The sequence below is a fragment of the Perna viridis genome, chromosome 3, assembly GCF_037379345.1.
Source record: "Perna viridis isolate PV_CMFRI_1.1 ecotype Kerala chromosome 3, ASM3737934v1, whole genome shotgun sequence".
In the NCBI taxonomy this organism is placed as follows: Eukaryota; Metazoa; Mollusca; class Bivalvia; order Mytilida; family Mytilidae; genus Perna; species Perna viridis.
This window is the reverse complement of record NC_142447.1, coordinates 27,565,030-27,591,049: the sequence shown is the minus strand read 5'-3', so window position 1 is coordinate 27,591,049 and position 26,020 is coordinate 27,565,030. Positions and strand designations below refer to the sequence as shown.

At 33.4% G+C, this 26,020-nt stretch overlaps 2 protein-coding genes across 14 annotated transcripts in view; one reads left to right on the top strand and one right to left on the bottom strand.

Annotated features, from left to right (window-relative positions):
* LOC148621682 (RING finger protein 145-like) overlaps positions 1-11,166 on the bottom strand; it is a 45,705-nt gene extending 34,539 nt beyond the window's left edge. Inside the window, exon 1 of the mRNA XM_088576317.1 lies at positions 11,072-11,166. The gene's annotated coding sequence lies outside the window, so the exon portion shown is untranslated. The remainder of the gene's footprint in view (positions 1-11,071) is intronic.
* LOC148621681 (uncharacterized) overlaps positions 6,434-26,020 on the top strand; it is a 31,675-nt gene continuing 12,088 nt past the window's right edge. For 5 of the 13 annotated variants that reach the window (XM_088576311.1, XM_088576308.1, XM_088576310.1 and 2 more), the window contains exons 1-4: positions 6,434-6,559; positions 13,602-13,763; positions 14,050-14,138; positions 21,245-21,385. In XM_088576311.1, the coding sequence (XP_088432437.1) occupies positions 13,620-13,763; positions 14,050-14,138; positions 21,245-21,385 (374 nt within the window). In that variant the 5' untranslated portion in view covers positions 6,434-6,559; positions 13,602-13,619. Of the gene's footprint in view, positions 6,560-6,679; positions 6,855-8,913; positions 9,262-13,264; positions 13,467-13,601; positions 13,764-14,049; positions 14,139-21,244; positions 21,386-26,020 lie in introns of those variants that run through there. The other 8 variants (XM_088576314.1, XM_088576307.1, XM_088576305.1 and 5 more) reach the window with 7 other exon arrangements.

Here is a 26,020-nt window from a genome sequence, read left to right as displayed (position 1 = left end):
CGAATTGGGCTGGGGTGAGATCGCCGCAGTGGTCCCGGTGGATATGGTCGCGATTCTTGGCATCCTGCTCGAAGAGGCAGATGAAGTTGGCATTCTCCCGGATCGATTGCCGCGGGAGCTTGAAGTAATTTTGGCAGAGGTAGAAGCAGTCAACGTTATTATGGCGACCGCGCACGTAGTAATCCTCGCACTTGCTCTGCTTGCTAAGCATCAGATCGTCGAAGACCATGAGATTTTTGCGGGCGGGATCGAGCTCTCGGGGATCGGGCACGTCGCTCGCCTCCTCGAAGAAGAAGGGTTCGATACCGCTAGGCTTGGGCGGTGGCTTCATCGTCTGCACCACGTCGACCAAAGAGTGGGGATAACGATCCTTGACGGAGAGAAGGTCGCGGATATCGTCTTTCGAAAATCCTTTCCCCAGCGCCTGCCGCAGCAGCTGATAGATGGGCTGGTGGAGCGATTTTCGAGCCATCCATCGCGCAGGAGGAGATTATTCAGCAGAGTCGTCTTGCCGCAGTCCGACTTCCGGATGATCAGACCTCGGATGGATCGCTGCGGGAGGAGAAAGTGGTTATGCCGACGACTCGCGGCGGGCTCATCGTAGGTAAGGTCTTCAACGTCCATTTATCTATATAAAATGGGAATGTACTGCTTGAAGTGCAAGAAGAAGACGGAGACGAATAATCGCGCCGTGATCACGAGCGACGACGGACGGCGGCGGCGGAAGGTGGGGACCTGCGCCGAGTGCGGTGCGCGGAAGTCGGAATTCATCAAGACGGAGAGTGGCGCCGGACTCATGAATAAGATGATCAATCGGCTGCCCGTCGAGATGCATCTGCCGGGGCATAATTTCGCCGGTCCGGGGACCAGACTCAGCCAGCGACTCAATGCCGATCGAAACACTCAATTAGTAATACTATGCACTATGCACAATCTTGGTGATCGAGAAAAATCACCATTCCACCTAAAAAAATTTAAAAATTTGAAAAGTATAAATAAAATCATGCCATCCAAGATTATCATGGATCGCTTCGAAGATTCCGTCTGCGAAGATAGCAGACCAACTTCATCTCCCGAAATGCAGAAATTCTGCAATACTCCACTGAAAAGGAAGAAGGAGCAACTTAGCAAGGGCAAACCGGGGAAGGATGAAACCTTGGTCCAGACCCATCAACCGAGTGGATGAGGCTGCCTATCATATGGTCTGCAGTTTCTTCAATGCTCTGCTTCACCTTCTCGACCAGCTGATCTTTCTTCAGCCGGGAGATATTGGTGATCCCTCTCCGCCTCGCGATCGCATTGAGCTGCTTCCTGGTAAATACTTCCCGACGTTTGAATTTTCGGTCGGTCTCCGACTCGATGAGCCGCACCAAATCGAGCTTATTCTTCCTGCTATATCCCTTCACCCCTTCCTCCTTGGCGATTTTCCTCAGTTCCCCCATGGTCTCGGTCACCCTAAATTTCCCTCCCATCGGCTGATCGGCGTCGTCTTGCCGCTGGGTATGCCGCCAGCAAAGTCCATCCTTCCCCGGTTTGCCCTTGCTAAGTTGCTCCTTCTTCCTTTTCAGTGGAGTATTGCAGAATTTCTGCATTTCGGGAGATGAAGTTGGTCTGCTATCTTCGCAGACGGAATCTTCGAAGCGATCCATGATAATCTTGGATGGCATGATTTTATTTATACTTTTCAAATTTTTAAATTTTTTTAGGTGGAATGGTGATTTTTCTCGATCACCAAGATTGTGCATAGTGCATAGTATTACTAATTGAGTGTTTCGATCGCTATTTATACCCATCAATTCCTGCAATTACGTTAGGGAAGGTATGGAAAATTTGCATATTGCATAAATATTTTTTGCAAAATTTTACCCCGCATACCATCAGACCCCGGTGAAAATTATTGAGATCTCATCTAAAGCATATTTTAGGAAATAGTAATGATTATTTTTCCTTTCCATAGTATGTAGCATGTATAAATTGAAAAAATCCAATTTTTTTCCAAAATCAGGGGAGATAATTCACTAATAATTACGCAAGAAAAAATAATCTTTTCCGATGAGGTATCTCCCATCGGAAAAGCCTCCGCGCCCCAGAAACCTTGCCTCTCAGCACTTTTCAGCATTCCCGGCTCGCTCAAGACCCATTTGCATCCCGGGCCCCAAAATTGGGGGTCTTATGCAGGATTTCTGCATGGAAAATGGTCTTGGTGCAGAATTGTCATTTCTTCACTACTCATTATATTCATCACATTACATAACACAACGAGAATTTGTATTGTGAATATGTCAAAGCGACAACAACCTTACCGGGATGAAAATGTCAGCCCAAGGTCACCCATTGGTCTTCAATGAACGACAAATGAACCCTCATACCACAGGACAAGCTTCAGTTAGTCCTCAAACATCATTATACACAGGTACAGCGAAAGAGTTGCTCCTATATACTTAAGTAACATAAAAATAATGTAAATTTCAAAGCGAAACAAGACACACAGAGGCAAGACTTGGGACAGGCGCGAAAATGCAGCGGGTGTAAGTAATGTGGTGCGATCAAAACCCCCCCTTTAAAATCTGGCTACTGTGGAAAATATATTACACAATTAAACACACCTAAAATCAGTTCAAGAAGGTCTGAGTCCCTTGTTACAACTGAATTACAGAAACTGAACATAAATTACACAAACGTACAAGCTAAGGATTATACTAGCGGTTAACTGAAATGCCAGCTCCAGACTTATTATATCGTAAATTTTAGTATTGAGTTTACCATTATCCATATGAATACTAAGATCAAGAAACGGACACTCTATATTATCAACATTTGCTTTATTCAAAGACAGTTCTACAGGATGTATATAGTATAAATATACTCCTACAACGCGAGGTTGGAATTCCGTTCCTCCATTCCACAAGGTAGGATGGCACCAAGTCAGAACTTCGAATAGCTTGCAAGACAACCTCTAGCATTGCTTGAGTAGTATAAATATTGAAGTCATCGTTGTTTAGAGCCAAAATATCATCAAAATATCATCCAAATACCTTAAGGTATTATTTTTTCTACCAAATGTTGGTTGGAAGGTCGTTATTTATTCTGGTCATTAAGTATGATTCGTAACAGTACAGAAAGAGGTCCGCAATAAGTGGTGCACAATTGGTCCCCATGGGAATTCCAATAACTCGTACAGCGTAGAATATTTTGTCTGGAATTCGAGTGCTGTAAGCATATCAAAAGAAGTAACGTAGTTTTTATGTTTCTTGTTACTAAAAAATGACCTCAAATATACATTTATTCACATCCCTATTCAATAAATGACCATTTGATAAGATATATGAATTTTTGTTTTATGAGATTATGTGGAAGTGTAAAAATCAAAATTTTGAACATATTCTAAAGATCCCACATGGGCATGTAATTCATCAAGCACTTCAAGAGAGTTTTTTTTAAACACTCCAAAATAGTTAATTCCACTATTTTCATAAGCTCTGTTGCAAACATCTTTATGGCATTGAGCGCACCAGTAAGTAAAATAGAAAGTATTGTTGAAGAGCAATGACTTGAAGAGGAAATGAATCTATATTTATAAGTGGTTTGTGAAGTTTTGGAAGCTAGTATATGGTAGGATTTTTCATGCTACTAGGCTCAGCATGTAAAGTGGTAGCGAAAAGTTTGTGTTTGTTCACAGTTTCACTTTCTGAAAATTTGGTCAGTTGGAATTTCTCTGTCTATTGTAATTGTCGCACTTAAACAAAAAAAAAAAACCATCAACGGTTTTTCGTCCTTAACTGAATCTGCCTGGGTACGTCATATATGATGCATTTTCTATTGTTAATTGAGATATACACATGCCTTCTATTGATATTTTGAGAATACTATCTGACTCGACTAATGTTTGACCTTTCAGATTTGTTATCAAGTATAATGAAACACACGCGAAACAACATATAAGGAGGTCTGTGACTTGCTTTAAGCCCCTCTTTATTTATATCTCTCTGCGCCTCTAATATTAAAACTCCCGCAACAATTAATAGATTTTCTACTAAAGAGATCATGCAATCAATAAACTTTTTCATTTATTCTTAAATTTAAAGAGAAGGACACGAAGCAAGTCTAATGTTTGTGAGGGTATATTAGATGTTATTTAAAGTCCCTGATTTGACATAGGAAGGAAAGTTTCAGAATCTTTATCTTCAGTTTCAAGTTTTTATTACTCAAGACCCTTAACAAGGGTGTGTGAACAAATTACAACATAATATAATGTATATAGAGAGAAACAAAATAGGTTAATGCAATGAAGAAGGTAACATATATACATCTACATATAAATAAATATGTAGCAATAATTTCAATATATAAGGAAGATACATATTATTTATGTATTGTAAGGCATTACATGAGCGTCATCAGAATTAAACAAAGCATGAAATTTTATTATTTCTTTCTTGAAAAAAAGGTACATCGAAAACTCCGATAGAGTTACAGTCACTAATGTTACATATTCTATCGTCTCGTACTTCCCAAAATCTGCCCTTTTCAATTGGCTGTTTATTATTACATCTCAAGTGACATAAAGCTTCTATTATTATATAAAATATCTTTTTTCAATACTATGTTGTCTATTGAAATTTTATAATTGACACGGATTCATACAATTTTGCTTATACTGATCACATAAACACTGTTTCACCATCTTTAAAGCTAGGTATACAGATTTACATATATTTCGAGACAGCCACTATAGGAGAGTTCTTCGTGATGTCATCACTTACTTGTGATTTGGTTTTGGTTGGCAAAAAATCAATTGAGTGGCATAGGGTATCGATTTTAAATCATCATAACTTTTTCATTTTTAAAAATAATTGAAAAATTCTTTTGGTTCCCAACATTGCAAATAAAATTCTTTTTATCCATGGAATTTTTAAATATATATTAAGTAATTAAACTATATGTTTAAAAGATTTTAATTAAAATTTTACACAAATATAGAGGTTGACATATAAATATAACTACAAATGTATTTTTCAAGTAAAGGAGTTATAAATTCACATATATAATATGAATTATTTGATCTAAATGAATCATTTTACAGACCCAAAATTGGATATTAAATAAGAAAGTTATAAAGTTTTGAAAATCGGGATTCCAATCATGAAATTGTCTATTGTTTATTTAGTTGTTTATTTGCCAACCAATTTGGCACTTAATGGTATGGCCCCGTGTAGGTCCGGGTGTTAAAAGAATATGCCTGCAGCAGCGCTAAGCTTGTCGTAAAAGGCGACTAAATAGTGCTCAGAAACCTACCCAGGATATATGCGCTCAGGCTGCCCACAGAGCAACTGGGATGTGTGCCCCAGGTGGTGGAATGGGGTACCCCTGGCATGTTACATGCTGGGGTTGTCAGGCTATAATACGGAAAACCTGACCGCAAACCACAGTGGTGCACCGTGTTGGGAAAGATGTCACGTTTCTCGCACGTTAAAGAACCCTGCTGTGGTATTCGATAGGAGTAGGAACCTTTGTGCTCCGCCACAGGAGGCTAAATTGCCCGACCTTACCCACCCCCTTTTTCTAGTGGCAATCAAAATTTATCGACCGTATTATCCTTGGGTAAACGAAAAAAAAATCACAGGAAAAAAGTCCCAATTTTGGTAGGAAAAAAAGTCACAGGAAAAAAGTCACAGAAAATAAAGTCACAATAATGTTAGTACTCTGACTTGGTATGATTTACTCGTAACTTTTGCTGTGAACATAGATTTACTTCTGATATAAAATGTGGGTAAAACACTGATTTATTGTGACGTATTTGACATATTTTCTTGCATGTTTTAATGATTAATTGTTAATTTATTTGTCATGTTTTAATTGTCTTGAAATAATCAATTTATCGAGGGATTACAATAATCCAAAGCATATACAAACAAACATACAGATACAATACATGTGATATGATTATATGAGTTTGACAATTAATAATAAAAGTTGACAGTTAACATATTTCTTTCAAATTAAGTAAAGTATCTTGAAAAGGTATACCCATGAAAAATAGGTGAACAAATATGTCACAGATTTAATAAAATTAGAAATGGAAGTATTAAGATGATAATTCAGATTTGAATATAATACTTCTTTTCATGTATTGTGACTTTTTATCCGTGACTTTTTTCCTCTGACTTTTTTTCCTACATCCTATCCTTGTGTCCCGTCTTTTTTCATTTCATCATCATTTCTTGTGCATTTTATCATCTATTTCATGTGCATCGTCTGAATATAGCTGAAATATTGCTGCTCGGACGCTAAACCCCAACAAACAAACTTAATGGTATGCAAATTAGTGAATATGACATCATTAATTGGATTGGCGATCACTCCTTTTTTATATTTACAAAAATACTGTAAAATTATGTCTAATATAAATTATATTGGAGTGGTCTCCCTTTGGGCACCTGTCAATGCTAGCTTATCTGCGCATGTCAACAGAAACAGCAGCCGAAGGAACCGGCCTGCTGAAGAAGTGACTTTTCCCTGTCCCTGTGCTTTGTAACCCGATTACTTCCAGGTGGTAAAGGTATGTATATTAGATATGTGTTAATTTTATCCATTCTGAGTACATATGCCAATAACATGTTTAGGTTTTGCAGGCTTGAAACCGGCCGGCGTCCCTTCGGAACATTTGCATTTCCGGTTTTGGTCAGGATGAAAACAATCCCCCCCTTTTCGTGTCATTTGGGGTAATTAACTGTTAATTGTGTATTTATTTCTTGTGCAATAATCGTAAATATAACAACTTTAAGTATGTTTTTCAAACATCATTGAGATTACGAAGTTGTCATAATGATTTAGCAGGAATGTCTTGCCTACAGGTACATTTTACGGGTAATAACACTGCTTTGTATTTTGTACATGTTGTGACAATGTAATTTTAGGAACCCTTATGGGACAACTTTTGGAAAAAAATGTTTATTTCTTATTTACATGTATTGCCAATTACATCATGTACAAGGACACTTGTCTCAGGAAAAAATAATCCCTTTGCCTTTTATGGTAACTTAGTATAAGGATTATGATTTTTTGCTGAGAAAAGTGCCTGTGCTATTATACTTAGGACTTAAAAATAGAATAGAATATGTTTCATTCCAATCAAAGGGCCTGTTGCATAGCATATATGACACTTACATACATTGATTATTATCAGACAGTTGCAAACATGATGGAGAAAAAAACACTCCCTTGTCTGGACCATTTGTTAGTGTTATTCCCTTATACAAACACCAAGGCATTTCAATTCTAGGAGATGTAGTGCAGTGTTGCCATGTTTATGAATCATCACCATTGGGCATTTAAAATCTCCTAAATACTGTTTTTGTTGAAGTAATATTCATAATCATATTTGAGGATATTCAAATTACAGAATAAGGATTTATCATCTATCAATGTAATTTCTCCTGGCTTATGACATTCAGATTTATATGAGGTTTCCTCTCACTGTATTATGATACAGTATATGTACACAGTAATATGACATAATGTAAGCTACTATAGTACATTTTGTAGTTCAAAATTAAGTTGTTTCAATTTCGTTCACAAAATAAAAAGATTGTTCAATATATAAAAGTAATCAAAAATATTCCAGACACCAATGCCTGCAATGGAGTCATAAATTTCCCTTTTGTCCATTGAATTGCGAGGTTGTAAGATAGATCGGTTAGGTGTCGTGTGATGCCAAAGTAAACTCAATAATGACTGCATGGGAAAAAAAATCAGGGTCATTAGAAATACCATGTTTAATTTCAATAATACTTGACCAGTCCCGCGTACAAATGTAATTGTGGTGTTTTTAAAGACTTGTGTGCATTTACATATAAACATATAAACGTACATTTTAGCACATTGTGTGTAATAACTATTTCATACCTAATTTAGATTTTTGTACAAAATGTACATGTAAATAAATTTCAACATAGCACATGTACACATGTACAAGGATTTTTTTATATTTTTAATTTACATGTAGAACTGCCAATTCTAAAGAAGATTTTTCATTAAAATTAATTCTGGTTAGTTTGGATTTAAATTTTGGGGATTTCAAAAAGTAATCAAGGGAACCAAGGTTATAGCAGTAATCAGAAGAATGTAATCCAGAGACAAAGACCAGACATGGAAAACAGACATACACAACAAAGAACATAAAGTAACTAAAATCATACATACAAAGTAACAAAGGCAAATGAGCAACTTGGATTCCACTAAAAACTGGCAAATATATGTTGATATTTGAAAAAAAAGTATTTTTGCATTCTTTTGAAGATTCTTATCTTTAATGTCCCTTAAATTTTATAGACTTTAGAGGAAGCTTTGAGGTCATTTTTAATTTTACTTGTACATGAGTGTTTGTATTGAACATAAATTTCTATCTCTAGAAATGCTTTTAAAGTTAACATTAGAAACTGCATGTCAGTGTACAATATATATTGCATACATACATGTATGCATGTTTAAGATCTCTGACTGTGTTAATGCTTTTTTGGATAGAAGGACATTGTGCATGAAAGCTGTCTGCAGGATTTGTCAAAGTGGGGGAGGGTCTTGGAGGGACAATCTCCTTCCAGACAATTTCAGGCACTTCTGGCCCTTTTTGGACTGGGTTTTAGAAGTTTGATATTTCATAAATTGCAAAAGAGGGGTACAATTGCACCCAACGGATCCTTGTTCTGATATGCACGCATTAATCGATAGATACATTGTATAATGTTCTGATTCCATACATGTACAGTATGTACAGATAAATTATTACATGTACTGCATTAAATATGAAATTCAAAAAAACAAATTTATCTTGGTAAGTACACACAATCACTATACATCTCATATGTGAAACCTAACCTTAATGAAGCATTCATAGTGTAAACACCTCATTCTAACCTCAAGTAAACTTTTGTGGTTACTAATCGTCATTCCACAGACATGATGAATGGTAAAGTACTGTTGATATTTTATATCTTGTAGGTTGGCTGGAATTCTTACTTCATAGGTGAATATTTTAGGAAAATAGTGACATTGTGCATCAGTCCTTGAGTTACTTTAAAAATCTAGTTTTCATTTTATAACGAAGGTGATTTATTTTTTGAAGCTGTCTCTTTAAAAGTTTTATTTGTCATCGAAAGTGATACATACTGTTTTGTAGAAAAAAAGTGTTGCTTAGCCATGCATTTCTGAATTTTTATTTGGATAAAGGATATTTATCAAAATCTGTGCTCAAGTGATTTTTAGGTGAGTCACCTTACAAATATTATTTCAGTCAGATTGCTTCTGTTATAGAAAGTGGCTGTACATATACAAGTACAGGAAAATATATTGATAACTTTAACACATCCCTACAATAATTGATAGGAAATAAGTCCACTTATTGTGTGAAACTTGGCCCCGCCCAATACATGTACATGTAATTATTCTTAAGTTATTGACCTACATGTACACCTTTTAAAATTTTCTGATCAGCAAAAATTATCAGTGTTCAAACAACAGCTTTGATTGACCTGATAGATACTATTCACTGACAGTGTGTAGGAGTTTAAATATTTTGCAAGTGCATGCACTGAATATTGATATGAGTATCATAAATATAGATTGATGAGTGAGTGGAATAGATAGATACCAGAAAAGAAGAATAGTGTCTGAAGAGGAGGGGAAATAAATATTTCTAACATTTCTTTTATCAAGATACAAAAATGTACATTTATAGTGCTCAGAAATACTGTTGATATTGCTTGATTAGCCAATTAACAAGTCCTTGTCTGCATATTATGAATAAAGTGATAGATTATGTAATGCACCAATGTCTGCACTTCTGCTAATAGTATAGTTTCAGTTAAAAATGTGAAGACTGTAGTAAGTGCCAAGAAATTATTGATAATTCTGTCTTTGAGGAAAGAATTATTGACCCTTCAAGCTGACACATTGTCTAGTTACTGGTTGAAATTCTATTTGGTCTTGTGAGAATGCATGTATGTCTGCAAGTACATACTTGTAGAGTCCCATGGATCACAATTGAACTATTTAGTTCACAAAAATATATAGAACAATTTCCATTTTTGGCACATGCTTCACAAATTCATACAGTAAATTTTCTCAATTGTGGATACAAAAGGTGGAGGGTATCTGGGTTGTCTGAAATTTTTGGCAAAATTTGGCAAATATAAGTCTGGAACCATCTTTTCAAATTCTCTGGTATCGCCACTGTTTTACCTACATTGTATGTACATGTAACGGTACATTACTAATTCATTAGTAAAAATACTTTACATTATATACATTATATACATTGTATATTTGTATGTTAATGAATAATTATACCCCTACTCCAAGGAGGGTATATACTGTTTTACCTTTGTCGGTGTGTATGTAACCATTGTTTTTGTCCTAGTTTTCGCAGCAACTAATCATTACATTCTGTCTATGGGTATGGCTTTTGGTGGTATTCATTTTCGACAAAAAATTGACAGCAACTTCCTGTTTTCCAATGACCTAGTTGATTTCCTTATATCATGATTGAAAACGGAGGTATCACCATTGAGCGGTTGAGCCATCACTCACAGATATCTTGTTAAATATTGAAAAACTCGGGTTTGTTGACTATTTTACAGGTTAATTAATATTAGGATTATGGATTAGGATCTTAATTGACAACATCATCATCTTATGCCCTAGCTTCCAATGATCAATTCCAGACTTTTAAATGTACACACTCAAGATGCATCAATTGGCAATGAACTTCTGGATTGTAGTGATGCATAGCATATGGGTTTTCAATCAATATATCTGCTGATTGTGTGAAAATCAACAGTAAATCTATATATATACATCTAAAACTATGTACAAAATGTTCATACCTGCTGTTACATTGATGTGTCATGCAAACATGCAGATTTCACATTGTACATGTAGTTTGGAAACGACAATTGATTCTTGTTATGCTTTACAATTGTTGTACATTTTGTCCTGGTTGATTTTATACATTTACATTGTATTTATATGTACATGCATATGGTGTTTGTAAATACAGTGTAAATCCTCTACTTACAATATTCATGTTTACTGTACTGTATTATTTGAAGTACAATGCTTAGTTAGATTGACAATGCATATACAATGTATTGTACACATACATTTGTATAGTCTTCCTGTTCATGTTAAAGTTGTGATAAATGGTGATTTTAAGTTTTCCGTCCTAAGCTCTAGTGATATGAACTGCATCTGTATGTATTAAAATGATTTTTCCCCTTAGGACAGCTTTAAAAACATCTTATCATGAAATATTTACATGGTGTGTAGTAAAACCAATTTTAAACTCCTTGCTTACAAAATGGGGGTATAGAGTGATAGGGGTGTGCTTCCCCCATCTGTACTGCTACTATGTATAGTGGTACCCTTCTCTCTTAACCATTATTCCTCCTACACCACTGAATGGAATCTTTTGAAACTTTTATGGAGTGCAGGTATATAATATATTGGATATTGAAGATGCATTTACTTAGTTCTGTTTTAGATTTTGATCTGAATGGGGTTTCTTTTGTTTTTTTGGGGGATTTTTTTTTTATAAAAAATGGGCACCCATCTCTCCTTAAACAACTAAATGGAATTTAGTGTAACCTTCACAGAATCATTTTCAAATATTCCAATTGAGCACCTCCTATTTTAGATTTTGTTCCAAATCAATTTCAAGGTCAAAAGGTGCATGTTATCAAATTAGGCAAAGAGGGTATCAATTTAGTGAGCATTGCTCTCAGTTTTTCTACATGTATGTACTTACTATAGTGTTTTTCATGATATTTATAAAAATGTACATGAACATGCACTGGAATGCATTCCCATGTGTTCATGTGTACAAAGGATTTTTTGTTGTTGTAACACCTTAGGGAATGATGCATCATATGACAAATTATTGCCAATTACTGGTGTACTGCTCAGTTCTAAGGATCAATTCTATTTCTAGTGGTGTGATATGTAAATCAGTCATCAAACTATTCTCAGGAATGTAATGAACAACATCCTCTCTTACTTTATGTAATGAGCTTGTCTATTGTTAGGTACTGGTACTTCTGTGTGTAGAGATCTGTGCTCAGTATGATGGGTCATTGATCTCAACTTTTTTATGTATTGTAGTAAGGATAGAATTAGCATACATGTGTATACTTGTATGTGAATGATATTGGAATAATGTTAGTACAAGAAATGTATCAAGAAGTGGATTTATGTACAAAGTACATACATTTGCTTATTGATACTGTATACAGAGCAGGGTCTCAAAATTTTATACTGCATGTTACTGACAACGAAACTGATATGAACAGATTGAGAGATTTGTTCAAATAAAGCAGGTTTCTTCCTACATGTTTGTATATTATGATAAATTGGGATTTTTTTTTATACTAAGTTGATAGGATCATTTATAAAGCCTTTTCTCTCAAGTTCAATTATTTTGAAGATAATGGTGAATGTTAGGTTTTGAATGTAGGAGTTGGAAAGATAAAATACATGAAACTCAAACTGAGACTATTTTGACATTAAGGTGGGATTGAAAGGTTTGTTCATATAAGGCAGATGTCTTCCTATATATTAAAAGAACAAATGTTATATTTTTTTCATTTTATGAAGAAATAACTGCAGTCATGTGATGCACACTACATTGTGAATAACCTGCATAGCAGATTATTTTCAAGTATGCACCACAGGCATTGATGTTATTATAAATAGACCAAATAAATATAACAGACATTCCTTATAATTTAATTTAAGTCCTATTATTTATCAAGTAAATCATCAAAAAAGGCTGATGACTTTACAGTCACATAACAAAATTTAGTCTGTGAGATGATGGACCAAATATTTCTTTCTAAAAAAGGTGTGTTACATCTGAAATTAAATTATATTGTAATAAATGGTGATTTTTTTAATACTAAGGTGATAGAAACATTTAAGAAGCCTTTTCTCTCAAGTTCAGTTAATTTGAAAATAATACTTAATATTACGTTTTGAATGTGGGAGTTAAAAGGATTAAATAACTGAGACAATTTTGACATTAAGGTGGGAGTTCTTTTATGTACAACAGGTACATGTACATGTAGCTTGTTGACAAATATTATTAGTCACTTATTCCATGTTAATAACAGGTTATATAAATCACATGTATATAAATTCATTTCATTTGCATCAACATTGTAATTTTTACTTGCCAGGTTATATAATTAGAAGTGTTTTATGTCATTTTTGCTGACAATAAGTGATTTCCTGAGTTTCTCCTTGATGTTTAAAAACTAATTTGTGTCAAATGTTTTTTATTTTTTTGTGATAATCTGTTAGCTGAACATGCACATTTTGAAGTCAATATTGCTTGAGGATAGTTTACTGAAACCTTGTGCATTTTATAATGAAATGTGAAAATCAAGGTTGAAGACTCATATTAGAAATATTGTCAGGTATTTTCATTAAATTAACTACTACTCTCATGATATGAATAATTAAAATTCCATATGGAGGTGTGTATCAATGTACATGTATTATGTACATATACAGGTCTCTGCATTAGTAATTGTTTTTTTTTTCACTTACAGTAATCTGAGTTAACCAAGATGACGGCCCCAAGAGACTTTAACCCTGTCAATGTCCTACAGCAGGGGAAACAACTCCCACCACCTATCCGATCCCGTTACAGGAAGTTTGACATATACAGAGATGTTAACCAGTTTCGTCTTGTTGATGAACATGCAGTACAGGTAAGTTTCAAAAAGTTTTTAAAAATGACCTAAGTTATTTTACAACTGTGAAAAACTACCATTGTATAAAGTGTTTGTTGTTGTCATCTGTAAATGAACATCTATTGTGTCCATTATATAACTTGAGAATAATTGTTTGTACAATGTACTTGTCCAAGCTGTTCAGTGTTTTAGTTGTGTGGTCATATGAAGATGCGTCACTTCAAATTATTTTGATACATTAGTTTTCTTGTTTTTTACAGTTTAGATATGAACATTGATTTAACATGCATGTGTGTTTTTCCAGGTTGCACAAACTGACCACAAAACATTCCGAGATTTAATCTGGCATTTAATATACAGTCAAAGATTCCAGTCAGAGTTGGAAAAAGCAAGGTAGGATATTAATTGCAAAAAAATTTCGGCATTAAATAACACTTATGAGAAATAAATTGTGAGAACTGTCCATAATACAATACTTTATTTGCAAATTACACCCATATGGATCAAGCAAACTCAATGCAAAGAACAAACATAAAATACAAATTGGACATAAAAAATTAATATATATATTCTAATAATACATGTAGCCCTTGATTGTTTATGAAGCTTGCCAGTATACATGTACTTGTACAAACATTTGTAGTTTTCATCAAAGATTGAATTTATGTCTGTCAAGATGCTGTGTCCTACATTTATAGGCAAGGGGTCACAGCAGTTTTCTAAGTTCAGCAGTGTTTTGTCTTCATCAGTATGACATACTGATAGGTGTGAAATTATCCCCTTAATCATTTTTAAAGGAAAATATCATACATGTAAATCTCTCTGTATATGTACAATTTCATGTGACATAGAAATTTCAGTACAGCACTCATGAAATAACCTTTGGGATTTCATTATGTTGATAAGCTTTGTAACCATCATATGTTCTTATCTTTTGTTTCTAATCCAAATAGTCAGATCAGCATCTTTTATCTGATACTATTATCAGTGATCATAGAAAAACTTTCTTACACTACATCTTCAATATATTGTTGATTTATCTGAGAAATCTTTAACTTGCAGACAGTATGGGCATATTCAAAAATAAGGTCTGGTCAATATATACATGAGCAGTAAAATACATTTGAATAATGTACAGTAACAGTTTTGTGAAAATGGGATTGAAAGTGACAAGTGTAACAATGTATTATCCCAAAACTATACTTCAAGTAAAAATAGATTAACATGTACATGTAAATTGCTATGAAATGTTGCTTATTGTTTTTGCCCTGTCCATCTGTAGTCTGTTCACACTATTTTAAGCACAACTCCTACTCCTACTGACCCAAATTGCATTTTGTAGGCATTTTTGATTCACTGAATTTTGTAGGAGAAATACCCACGTGAACTTTGGAATTGAGGGAGCCCTGCATAGTTGTAGGAAAAAACAAACTTAATTTTTTTTTGAAATTCTTTTTGGATCAAGTAATGTATGCTCTTGGTTCATTGTCTTGTATACATTTCTTGAGTTAATTTTCATAGGTAAAAATTCTTTTCAAAGATGCCTTTTATGATGTACATTGTAATACAATATAATTTGAGCTTTAAGTTTAAGTGCAATAATCCAGTCTTGTTCTTTATCCCATTCTTTCTAACATGCCAATCAAAGAGGTAGTTCAGTAACAACAGTACTTATATGTACCTTAGGTCGCAAGCCTCTCAGATTTCAAACAATGTTTAAACAATTAATAGATTTGGAATGTAGTGTGTGTTCAATCTACAGATTTTCTATCTGTTCTTGTGAAAATGTAAACAAGCCAATAGGAGAAAAAATGTACAATGTATGTAACCTTCCTGGAATTTCAAGGCTGTAGGGTTTTGTGTATGATTGATCAGTAATCTTGCTTCCTTTGTAGATGATATAAATTTGTATTTAATTGATTTGTCTTTGATATAATGCTTGGTTGGATTAATTTAATTAGTTACATATTGTGTTAAATGGAAGTATCAGATAAGTTTTAGTATTCAGTGGCATGTTTTATCCCTATCTCAAAAGGTCCATGAAAGTGTTGATGCTGTCTTTGTTGAAAGAGTCTAAACCATTTTCACTGTGTGGGGTCAAGTGTTTTTTTCTTAGCATTTTTGTGGGTTTTGTAGCAACAACTTTGATTAAATTGGATTGGGAAAGATTGTTACATGTTGTTTGAAGAATATACAAGTAGGGGTTGTGAAGGCCAGGGAGCATGGGCCATTATATCCTTCTAACAGAAAATGCCCCTGCATATAAAAGAAATTTATATGCTTTGTTAACAATTGGCACCTTCAAATTTTGAAAGTTAAAAAAAATCCTGAAAATGGCCCTTCCCATAGTTTTCTTCTCAACCATTGTGCCAGTACTACTTTGTACATACATGTACATGTATCTGTGGTTAAAATTGAAGGAATAATTAACATATAATTTTTTTCTAATATATAAGAATGATAATTTCATAAGTCTTTATGTTTAATATTTATTTTTCCCTGTCTTGGTGTATCAAATATCACAAACAGGCACATGCATCTTTAATAAAGGAGTTGTAACCTAAGTACATGTTTTCTAAGCTAAGGTCTGAGACAAGAGTTCTGAACAAAAGTACATTCAATTGTTATTCCACTTGATTGTATTCATATAACACAATCAAGAATTTCTATTGCTCACTTAGGTCCATGTTTTCATGGTTTTAAGTGACCCATTCTCCCTTTCATTTGCCTCATTTATAATTAAGAATCTTTGCCCCTGATGAAACAGATCATGCAACTGTACTACATTAGTTTTACATTAATTCAGGTGTATAATTAGCACAGCAGTTCCGTCAGTGTTGAAAGTTTTGGATTTTACCCAAAACAATGATAATATAGTAGGAGCAGATATTGCTTTCTCAGCTTCATACCAATTGGTTTTCATTATTTTTTACCATGATGTGTCATGGAAAGTGGTGAAATGTAATGAGTCAATGACTGAAACAGATCTCTGATAGATAATTTGTCAATCTTGGTGAAATATACATGTGAAGTAGGAGGGAAAAGGTATTCAAAACATCTCAAAACTTTCTTTGGCATGCTCTTCCTGGTTGTAGGTAAAATGTGAAATGGAATCACAGTCATTGGGATTAGAGGGGGCCATGCACCATTTACATGTATCACATTCCATCTAAAAATGTTCCATCTAACTCAAATTCCCTTCAAAGAATATTAAAGTATGACCCATTGAAATTCTGAAGGTCACTTAATAAATGGCCCATCCTCTAAATTCTAATCCAAATCACTGGATCATTAGGATATACATGTTTAGTTATATTCATTTACATATGTACCTTGTAAACCTTAAAAAAGGACAGAATATTGTCAGTCTAGGTCCACTTTGTTGATATTTCACAAGCACTATACAATCATTTAAGGACAAGTTAATAATGTTTTTTTATTTTCTTCGTAACTGAAATTGGTCCAAACACCATGTCAGTCTTATCTTTACTGGCTGAAATGTGGATTTATTGAAATGTGAAACAACTGTGCTATTAAATGAACATTAAAATCCTGCAGTTTTATTAGTTTTTAGATTTGAAAGAACTTTCTTCTCAAATGACCGTTAAAATCTAATTTTTGTGCACATATGAATAAAATGCATCTGCAATAAAATTTTAGTTAAAATATCTTTGTCAACTTGTAACTGAGATAAACATGAATTTATGGCATCCAGAGTGTGTTATACATGGTTGTCATGTTTAAAATCACAGGTGTATTATTTCGAGATATTTTAAGTAAAAACAGATAATTTATACAACAATGAACCCACCCAATCCAACTGCAGGATGTAACATTTCAATGAATTCTCTGGCGGGAATTATATTATACTTAATCTGCTGTTGTATATGGATCAGTTGGTTTCAAGGCCAGTTTTGGTTTATGAATATTCTGAAAGTAAACACTTTAAATTTGATAAATTTTGCAATTATATGCTTTAGTGCACTTTAGACTTGAAAACTGTATTCAGATATTAGAGGTTACATTTGATGTACATGTATGTTACAGAGTTTTATTTTTAATTTACATTCATATTAAGTAAATTGGCTATTTGTCTCTTTAATATCTCAACAGAAAGGTTGAGGACACACTACATGTAAATTGACAAAACAACATACATGTATCATTAACATGAAGTGTAGATCAATTAAAGCTAGTCAGACATATTATTCTGACTATGAGCCAAACAGTCATCACTCTTCTGAAATGCCACACAAGTTGCAACTCTTTGGTACTACTCCATTAGGAGTTGGACCTATAATCTCAGCCATGCATGGCTGAAATAATACCACACAATGATGGGGTACAAAATGATAAGATCTAATGAAGTTCCAATGAAGTTCTAGTAGTTTAGTTTATGTAATACAACCAAAGCAAAGTAGAAATGCTCATTTCTTTAATATATGTCTATAAATTCCAATATAGTCACTTAAGGGAAAGATGTTTGTCTAAGATAATGTAAAAATGATGTTTCTTCTGATTTATGTATTTGAATACCACTCTGTTGTCAGTTTGATCTAAATAAATTTGTAGTCATAAATTGTAATGGTACCCTGCTTGTTAAGTAATCAGAATCAGAATTGTTTTAAGATTTGGCAATAATAAAAATTTTGTTTATTGAATAATAACATAAATTTTACATGTGCAGATTGTTGTACAAAGTGCAGTAAACAAAATATGCACATGGCAAATTTATTTTATTGTTCAACAGACACAATTTTTATTATTGCCAATTCTTATAAATTAATTTTGAAACATATTTTTATCTTTGAACATGAGAAAAATAGCTCTGAATTTAACTGAATAGGGGCATGTCAATATTTTTTTTTATCCATTGAGATATAACAAAATTATTTTAACCAATCGGATTACAGTATTTATCTCAAATTAATTTATATTGGAATAAAACCCATACAGTTACATATCAAACATATAAAGTACATACATAACATGAGAATAAAGACATTTGTTTGCATGCCTCCCAACAAAAGAGAAAATATAAGAACATTTTGTATTACACAAAGTATCTTTTTCTTCAAGGAAAATAATATCATGTATTTTTATATACACATTGTACATTGTATCTGAATGATTGAAGACCATGATAAAATTGAATAGATAAATGTATATGTATATTCAGTTTTATTTAATCATTACAAATAATAAAAGAACATTACACTATTGACTTCAGTTTTTCAAAATTTCACATCTGTTGTTGTATATCACACTAATATCATTTACAATAATATTAGTAATGTCATACTCATCAGAAGAGAGTATATAATTGAATTTACATTGGTCATTAATATTACTGAAAGAAGGGACAACTGAGCTTTTTTCATTAAAAAATGATTCTCTACAATTTGACAGCGTTCGACATATTATGACAAAATGAAATTCATTCTGAATATCTCTTTACATAGAGGCAAAATTCTATCTTCACATTTAGTTTTATTGAATCTATCTGTCTCTATGGCTAATTTGCTGTTACTTTTTCTAAGTTTGGTATCAATTTTGGTGATACATGAGTTATGTAGTAATTATTTTTCAATTTTAAAATCAGATTTAACTCTAGTGATATGTTCTTAATTTATTACCCTGTTCTGAGTTAAGGAAGATAATAAAATGTGGCAACCCATTATGTTATCTATGACCTAAATCATCTGGCCAGTCATTCTTTAGTCTGATAATAAGCTTATAAATAGTTGAGTAAATAAAATGACATCCATTTGTAAGATTAAATATTTTAAAATCTCAAAAGACTTGATTTTTAGACAGATAAGCTACTGGTGTCATTTAGAAGCAAATAAAATTATTTTCTACCTCAGTGCTTATTGCAGAAATACTTTAGCTTTAATTATTTAGTTGTTGACAATGTGGTTTATTAGCTCACCTGGCCTAAGGCCATGTGAGCTATTGCCATCACTTGGCGTCCGTCGTCATCGTTGTTAACAATTATTCAAATCTCTTCTCCGCGGACACCACTCGACCAATTGAAACCAAACTTGGTGTGAATGTTTCTTGGGATATTGTGCATAGAATTGATGTGGGGATTTTTGATCCGTCGAATAACATGGCCTCTGTTACTAAAAATAGAACATAGGGGTCAGGCAGTAGTTTTTCGCATATATCTCCAAAATCGTTAGGTTTAGCCAAATTCTGATGAGGTAAAAGTGTTCAGCATGATGAGATCTATCTGTGGATAAATTTTCATTTCGATATGTTAAGACATGTCAGAGTTATTGCCCTTTTTCAACGTCTTTTTGCTATTTTGAATGTTATTTCTTTCAAAAATCTTCTCCTCTGACACCACCTGACCAATTGGAACCAAACTTGGTATGAATGTTCCTTTGGGTATCGTACATAGAACTGTTATGGGGATTTTTGATCCGTCGAAAAACATGGCTGCTGTTACCAAAAAAATATAACAAAGGGGTCAGACAATAGTTTTTAACAAATATCTCCAAAACTGTTAGGTTTAGCAAAATTATTTCCATAGCTGAAATGACCCTTATTATAAGGCCTTCAGAAGTCGTCAGGGATCAAAGTTGTCAGGTGACTGAGTTATTGCCCTTGAAAGATAAAAAATGACAGGTTTTTTTTTACAGTTTTCAGCCAATATCTTTGAAACTTAAAGAAAAACTTTCTATTGCTGAAATGATCCTAATGATAGTCCTACCAAAGTCTTCTTGAGTCAAAATTGTTGGACAACTCCTAGTCAAATTTATTGCCCTTGAAAGACAAACTTTAATCCGGTAAGCGATTCAGGCTCCTGGGAGCCTCTTGTAACAAAAGCATCTGGGTTTCTTCAAAGGACTTCATATAACATGAATATGATCAGTATGGAAGATTTATACAGTATACTTAGTTATTTTGAAGAACCCTCAGTAGTTAACCCCCAATTGCCCTAAGTGATCTCAAGGCAGCATGCTTGTCTAAAGTGAGGGAGGGTGTGGGTTCAATTTCAAGCGGAGTTACATCAAAGACTTACAATTGGTAGTAACTTCTTCTGCACCAGCATGTGGTATTTAAGGGTATAGGGTGACAATTGGTTGACTAGGAGTCATAATTATGTGTCCAAATGGGGTGACATGCCTACATCAGAGCTGTTGCTTCTGTGAGCTAACACAATAAAGATCCAACTCAGTGTATCAGACCAGTACTAAGCAGGATCTGTTCCATTGTTAAATCATTCTTGTACTGATGTGTATGAAATATCTGTCAGACCATAGAACTTTAACTATTATCAATCAATCAATCTGTAGTTATCCCCCATCATCCTACTCTTACACAAGGAATTTTGAATTAACCTGGTATTCCTGTGATATTATTGTTGCAAAAGCATAAAATTGACTGAGTAGCTTTTTATGAAATTGCAAAGTGAAGTGGATAAGTCATTATCTAATATTGCATTGATGTTTACCTCCTTTTATTTTCTATTTTATTTGTTGTATTTTCAGAGCCATATTCAGATGGATGACATCACGTAACATGTACACCATCAGTTTCCAGGACGTATCGAAAGGTTCACCGGAGGAAGTACTTGTCTCTTTCAAAAACAAGAAAGGCACTTATGCCAGGATCTTTGAAACACTTTGCGGGTAATGGTGAAAGAAGTTATTTGATTTAAATGCAATGCCAGCTATTTATTTTACTTTATTTATTTTGTTCAGTGAAAACTATTAAATAGTCAACACGGCAAAAAAGCTTGATAAATATAGTGAACTGAAAGTAATTTTCTTGCAATGAAAACCAATTATTATAACATTTTAGGTATAGACTTTTTTTATGTTTTAAGGGTGATTTTTTTGCAGGCAAGAATTTTTTGGAGTGAAATTATTTTTTCTCATGGGCAAAAGATGGGCCAGAAAAATGCTAGTAAAAAATCCTAGCCCCCGTGAAAATTAAGTGGTCTTTTTTTAATGTAGTAAATAAATATTGCCTGTTAAATATTGAGAAAAAATGAAATTCTTCAGCTGCTGAATAATGTTAGTGAATATATTTACACTTTGTTCAAAGTTTGACCCTAGGACTATTACAATAATAACAATTGGTGTTCAATTTAAATAACAAGAATATATATACTTAAGGTCTCAGTATCGTATTAATTTTCCCATAGACTTCTATAGTGAAGTGCATATTTTTAGGATTTTTTAAAAAATATGTAAATTGATTCAATAAAACTTTCACTTATGTAGCATTTCTAAGGACATGTGAAAAAATAATTTCCCGCAAAGAAAATAGGGTGAGTCCACGAAGATTGGACAGAAAAGTAGTCTTGAACTATAAATAGCCATTTTCCCTACTTTCACTTTCGTTTTGCACTCACCAAACCAACCTTTTCAGTGGAACATTTTTATGATATTATGTTAGATTTTCTTTTAAAAAAGTTCTTCATCTTACAGTGTGATGTTTGCTCTATTTTTTAAGTCATTGTTCATGTCTTTTGACAAAACATTAGTTTGTAGAGAGGCAAAAAGAAAATGCACTATATTTTTATGGCATCCATGTTTTGACGTACACCCGCTCAGGGATATGCAATACGATACTGGTACCTATTACTAATAAACATTTCAATATAATCCTAAAAGTTGTTGTTTTTCTGCTAGAGTATTCATTTCCATACTGAAAATTCAGAATATCATTGCCCTGCTACAAACATGAGTTTTCTATTAAAATTCTTATATAGGTACCCTATTCCAGGCATAAGACTAATATCTCAATGTTAGCCAGAAAATATTACTTTTGATAAAAAGCTGCTGTATTAATCAAACTAAGCAACTTTGTGGTTTATTCTGACATGGTAGATACATGAGCTGTACTATGAGTTCTAAATCATTATTTAATCCCCACTTGTGAGTTCCATATATGGAAATATTAATATCCGAACCTCCTTTTTTGTCTTTAACTCAAGGGAGCCTCTTGTTTAAAGTAAAGTATAATGACCGGTACAACCAACTGTTTTAAACTATAGATATGGTCATTTCAATTATAATAAATCCAGAAAAAATTATACCAATATCATAGTTTTAAAAAAATATAGCTTTTCATATGCAGAAAATACAGATTTTAAGCCATTTTGGTACCCCAGGCAGATACAAATGGACCTCAATGTGACAGGAAAAGGACTTTTTCTTTAAAACAGATAGCTATGATGCAAGAAATATAGTTTACTGGTATAAATATTATAATAACAATTGTCTGCTTTAGATACTTTTTGAAAAAATTCAGTTTTTATATGAAAAAACACCATTATTTTTCTTGCCGCATTAGAATCTGTCCATTTGAACCACTGAAAAAAGTCCACTAAAAAATTGGCTGATGACTTTTGTGACATTTCTGTGTTTAAATCAACCACACAGTTATATGGCAACTCATTTTAGTTATTTATTTGAAAGAAAAACAAAAAATAAAAAAAATATTCATTTTTTCATATATAAGAGGCAATGTATGGAAAATGACTATTTTCAAGTCCTAACCACATACTTAAAATGTGTTGTAACTTAAAAACTATCCTTTATGCAGGAGTATTACTTGCTTTAGGTTACCTGAATATAGATATGCTCATCATAAATAGTCAAGATAATAATTTTATTGAACTGATATCCTACAAATTCATGAAAACAAAATGCATTTCCAAATTTGGTAAAAATTAACTATAAATGCAAAAAACCAGAGCTACCATAAAAAATCAGGTTCAAAAGTTGGCTAATTCATCTTAAAAGTGTTACCTGTATTGGGGTACTACTTTTTCAGCTGGTAAAGACCACTTGCTGAATATCCAACTTTACTTGAAAAACTGGCTTACTAGGTCTCAGTATCGTATTAATTTTCCCATAGACTTCTATAGTGAAGTGCATATTTTTAGGATTTTTTAAAAAATATGTAAATTGATTCAATAAAACTTTCACTTATGTAGCATTTCTAAGGACATGTGAAAAAATAATTTCCCGCAAAGAAAATAGGGTGAGTCCACGAAGATTGGACAGAAAAGTAGTCTTGAACTATAAATAGCCATTTTCCCTACTTTCACTTTCGTTTTGCACTCACCAAACCAACCTTTTCAGTGGAACATTTTTATGATATTATGTTAGATTTTCTTTTAAAAAAGTTCTTCATCTTACAGTGTGATGTTTGCTCTATTTTTTAAGTCATTGTTCATGTCTTTTGACAAAACATTAGTTTGTAGAGAGGCAAAAAGAAAATGCACTATATTTTTATGGCATCCATGTTTTGACGTACACCCGCTCAGGGATATGCAATACGATACTGGTACCTTAAGGGATGGATCCAGTTTTTTTTTTCAAAGAGTATCTTAGTCTATGATTAGCTCATTTTTGCCCAATTTTTGTGCAGTAGAAGTAAATTGTTCCAACTGCCAGAATCCTTTTTCTGGATCTGCCTCTGTACTTGATTCATCAAGATTGATTGATTGATTGATTATTGGGGTTTTATGCTTGAGCAGCAATATTTCAGCTATATTCAGGCGATGAACATGAAATGGGATGATAAAATGAACATGATATGATAAAATGAAAGAAGGGATGGGACACAAGGATAATAGGGTCGACAAATTTTGATTGCCACATGATAAAAGGGAGGGATGGGTAGGGTCAGGCAATTTTAGCCTCCTGTGGCGGAGCGCAAAAGTTCCTACTCCTATCGAATACCACAGCAGAGTTCTTTAACATGCGAGGAACATGGCATCTTTCCCAACACGGTGCACCACTATGGTTTGCGGTCAGGTTTTCCATATCATAGCCTGACAATCCCAGCATGTTACATGCTAGGGGTACCCCATTCCACCACCTGGGGTACACATACCAGTTGCTCTGTGGGCAGAGCGCCTAGCTCCTGGCCAGGTTTCTGAGCACTATTTAGTCGCTTTTTACAACAAACTTAGCGCTGCTGCAGGCCTATTCTTTTGACATCCGGACCTGCATGGGGCTCATTCATCACAAAAATTATCTGCAGTCATTTAGAGCAAGGTGGAAGATAATTATAAGTTTAGAATGTATAAATTCTTTATCATTGCCTCTTATTCTGAGGAGATAATTATGATTTGCAGATAAAAACGAAAGTACAATTCTGATGTATTGATTTCTATATTGCAACATTATTTATGTACTACATGTAGATGTCTTTCCTCAGTTTTAGAGGTCACTGCTATGCTATTACAGGAGGGTCGGATCAAGACACTTTGAAAAGGAGGGGTGTCAGCCTGGGTTGCACAGAAAAAGGGGGGTTGCCAGGACATTAATTGACATTTTTTTGACAATTTTACGTATAAAAACGACAAATTTTCAAATATAAAGGGGGTTGGCACCCCCTGGACCCACCACTTTACAGTTTGTTTATCTTAAAATTTTCAAATAGAAACCTAGCCGATTAATTTTACAATGATGAATACTATATTTTGTATAATGGTCTGGGGCATTATTTTCAACTTTTATAAGAGTTGGGAGAGAATATAAATCTGTATTGTAAAAGATAAACTAGTCTGCAACAACATTGATTTTCGATTCAACTGAATATCAATCAGATTATCTCATGGATGTAGGGGACTATATCAGTTACCATCTAACCATTGGTCATAACAAATGAATCTTTCAGATAGGAGTTACATCTGCATGTCAAATGTTTAATCAAATGTGAAATTATTAGTGGTATTGGGAAATTTTCTTGAAGGCCCCATGAGGGTTTCTTGCAATGTTGGGGGAGATAAGTTATTGATTAAAAGTCATAAGTCTGAAATAAATGTTATAAATTGGCAATTAAGTGAATGTCAAGTCATGTTTACCTCAGCAACTAAATCAAAGCTGTCAGAATACAAGTATTAAGCATCAGGTAGTTATTAATGAAATGGAAATATAGTGCATCCCACTGTTGAAAGAATCGACAGTAAAAAACAATAGTTGCTAACAGAGATGGCCATACATGTATGTTGGTAAAATAAATAAAAAAAAATATTTGTATGTAAGTTTTGTAAAGAAGGAATTAATTTTAACTGATTACAATTGAAAACTTGAATAAATAAAAAAACTTGTGTGAACCACACATCTTATGAAACCCATTTTCTGCCTATTTTAATGCATTTTGATCTTGGTAAACAATTCAGCTGTCTAAGGAACACATTGATCTGCTTCATAAGAGTTTTAGTTAGACTGGTTTTACTATATAAAGTGAATTGGTTGAAGAATTATAAAAAAAATATTTTGACCTGACTCCTCAGTTAC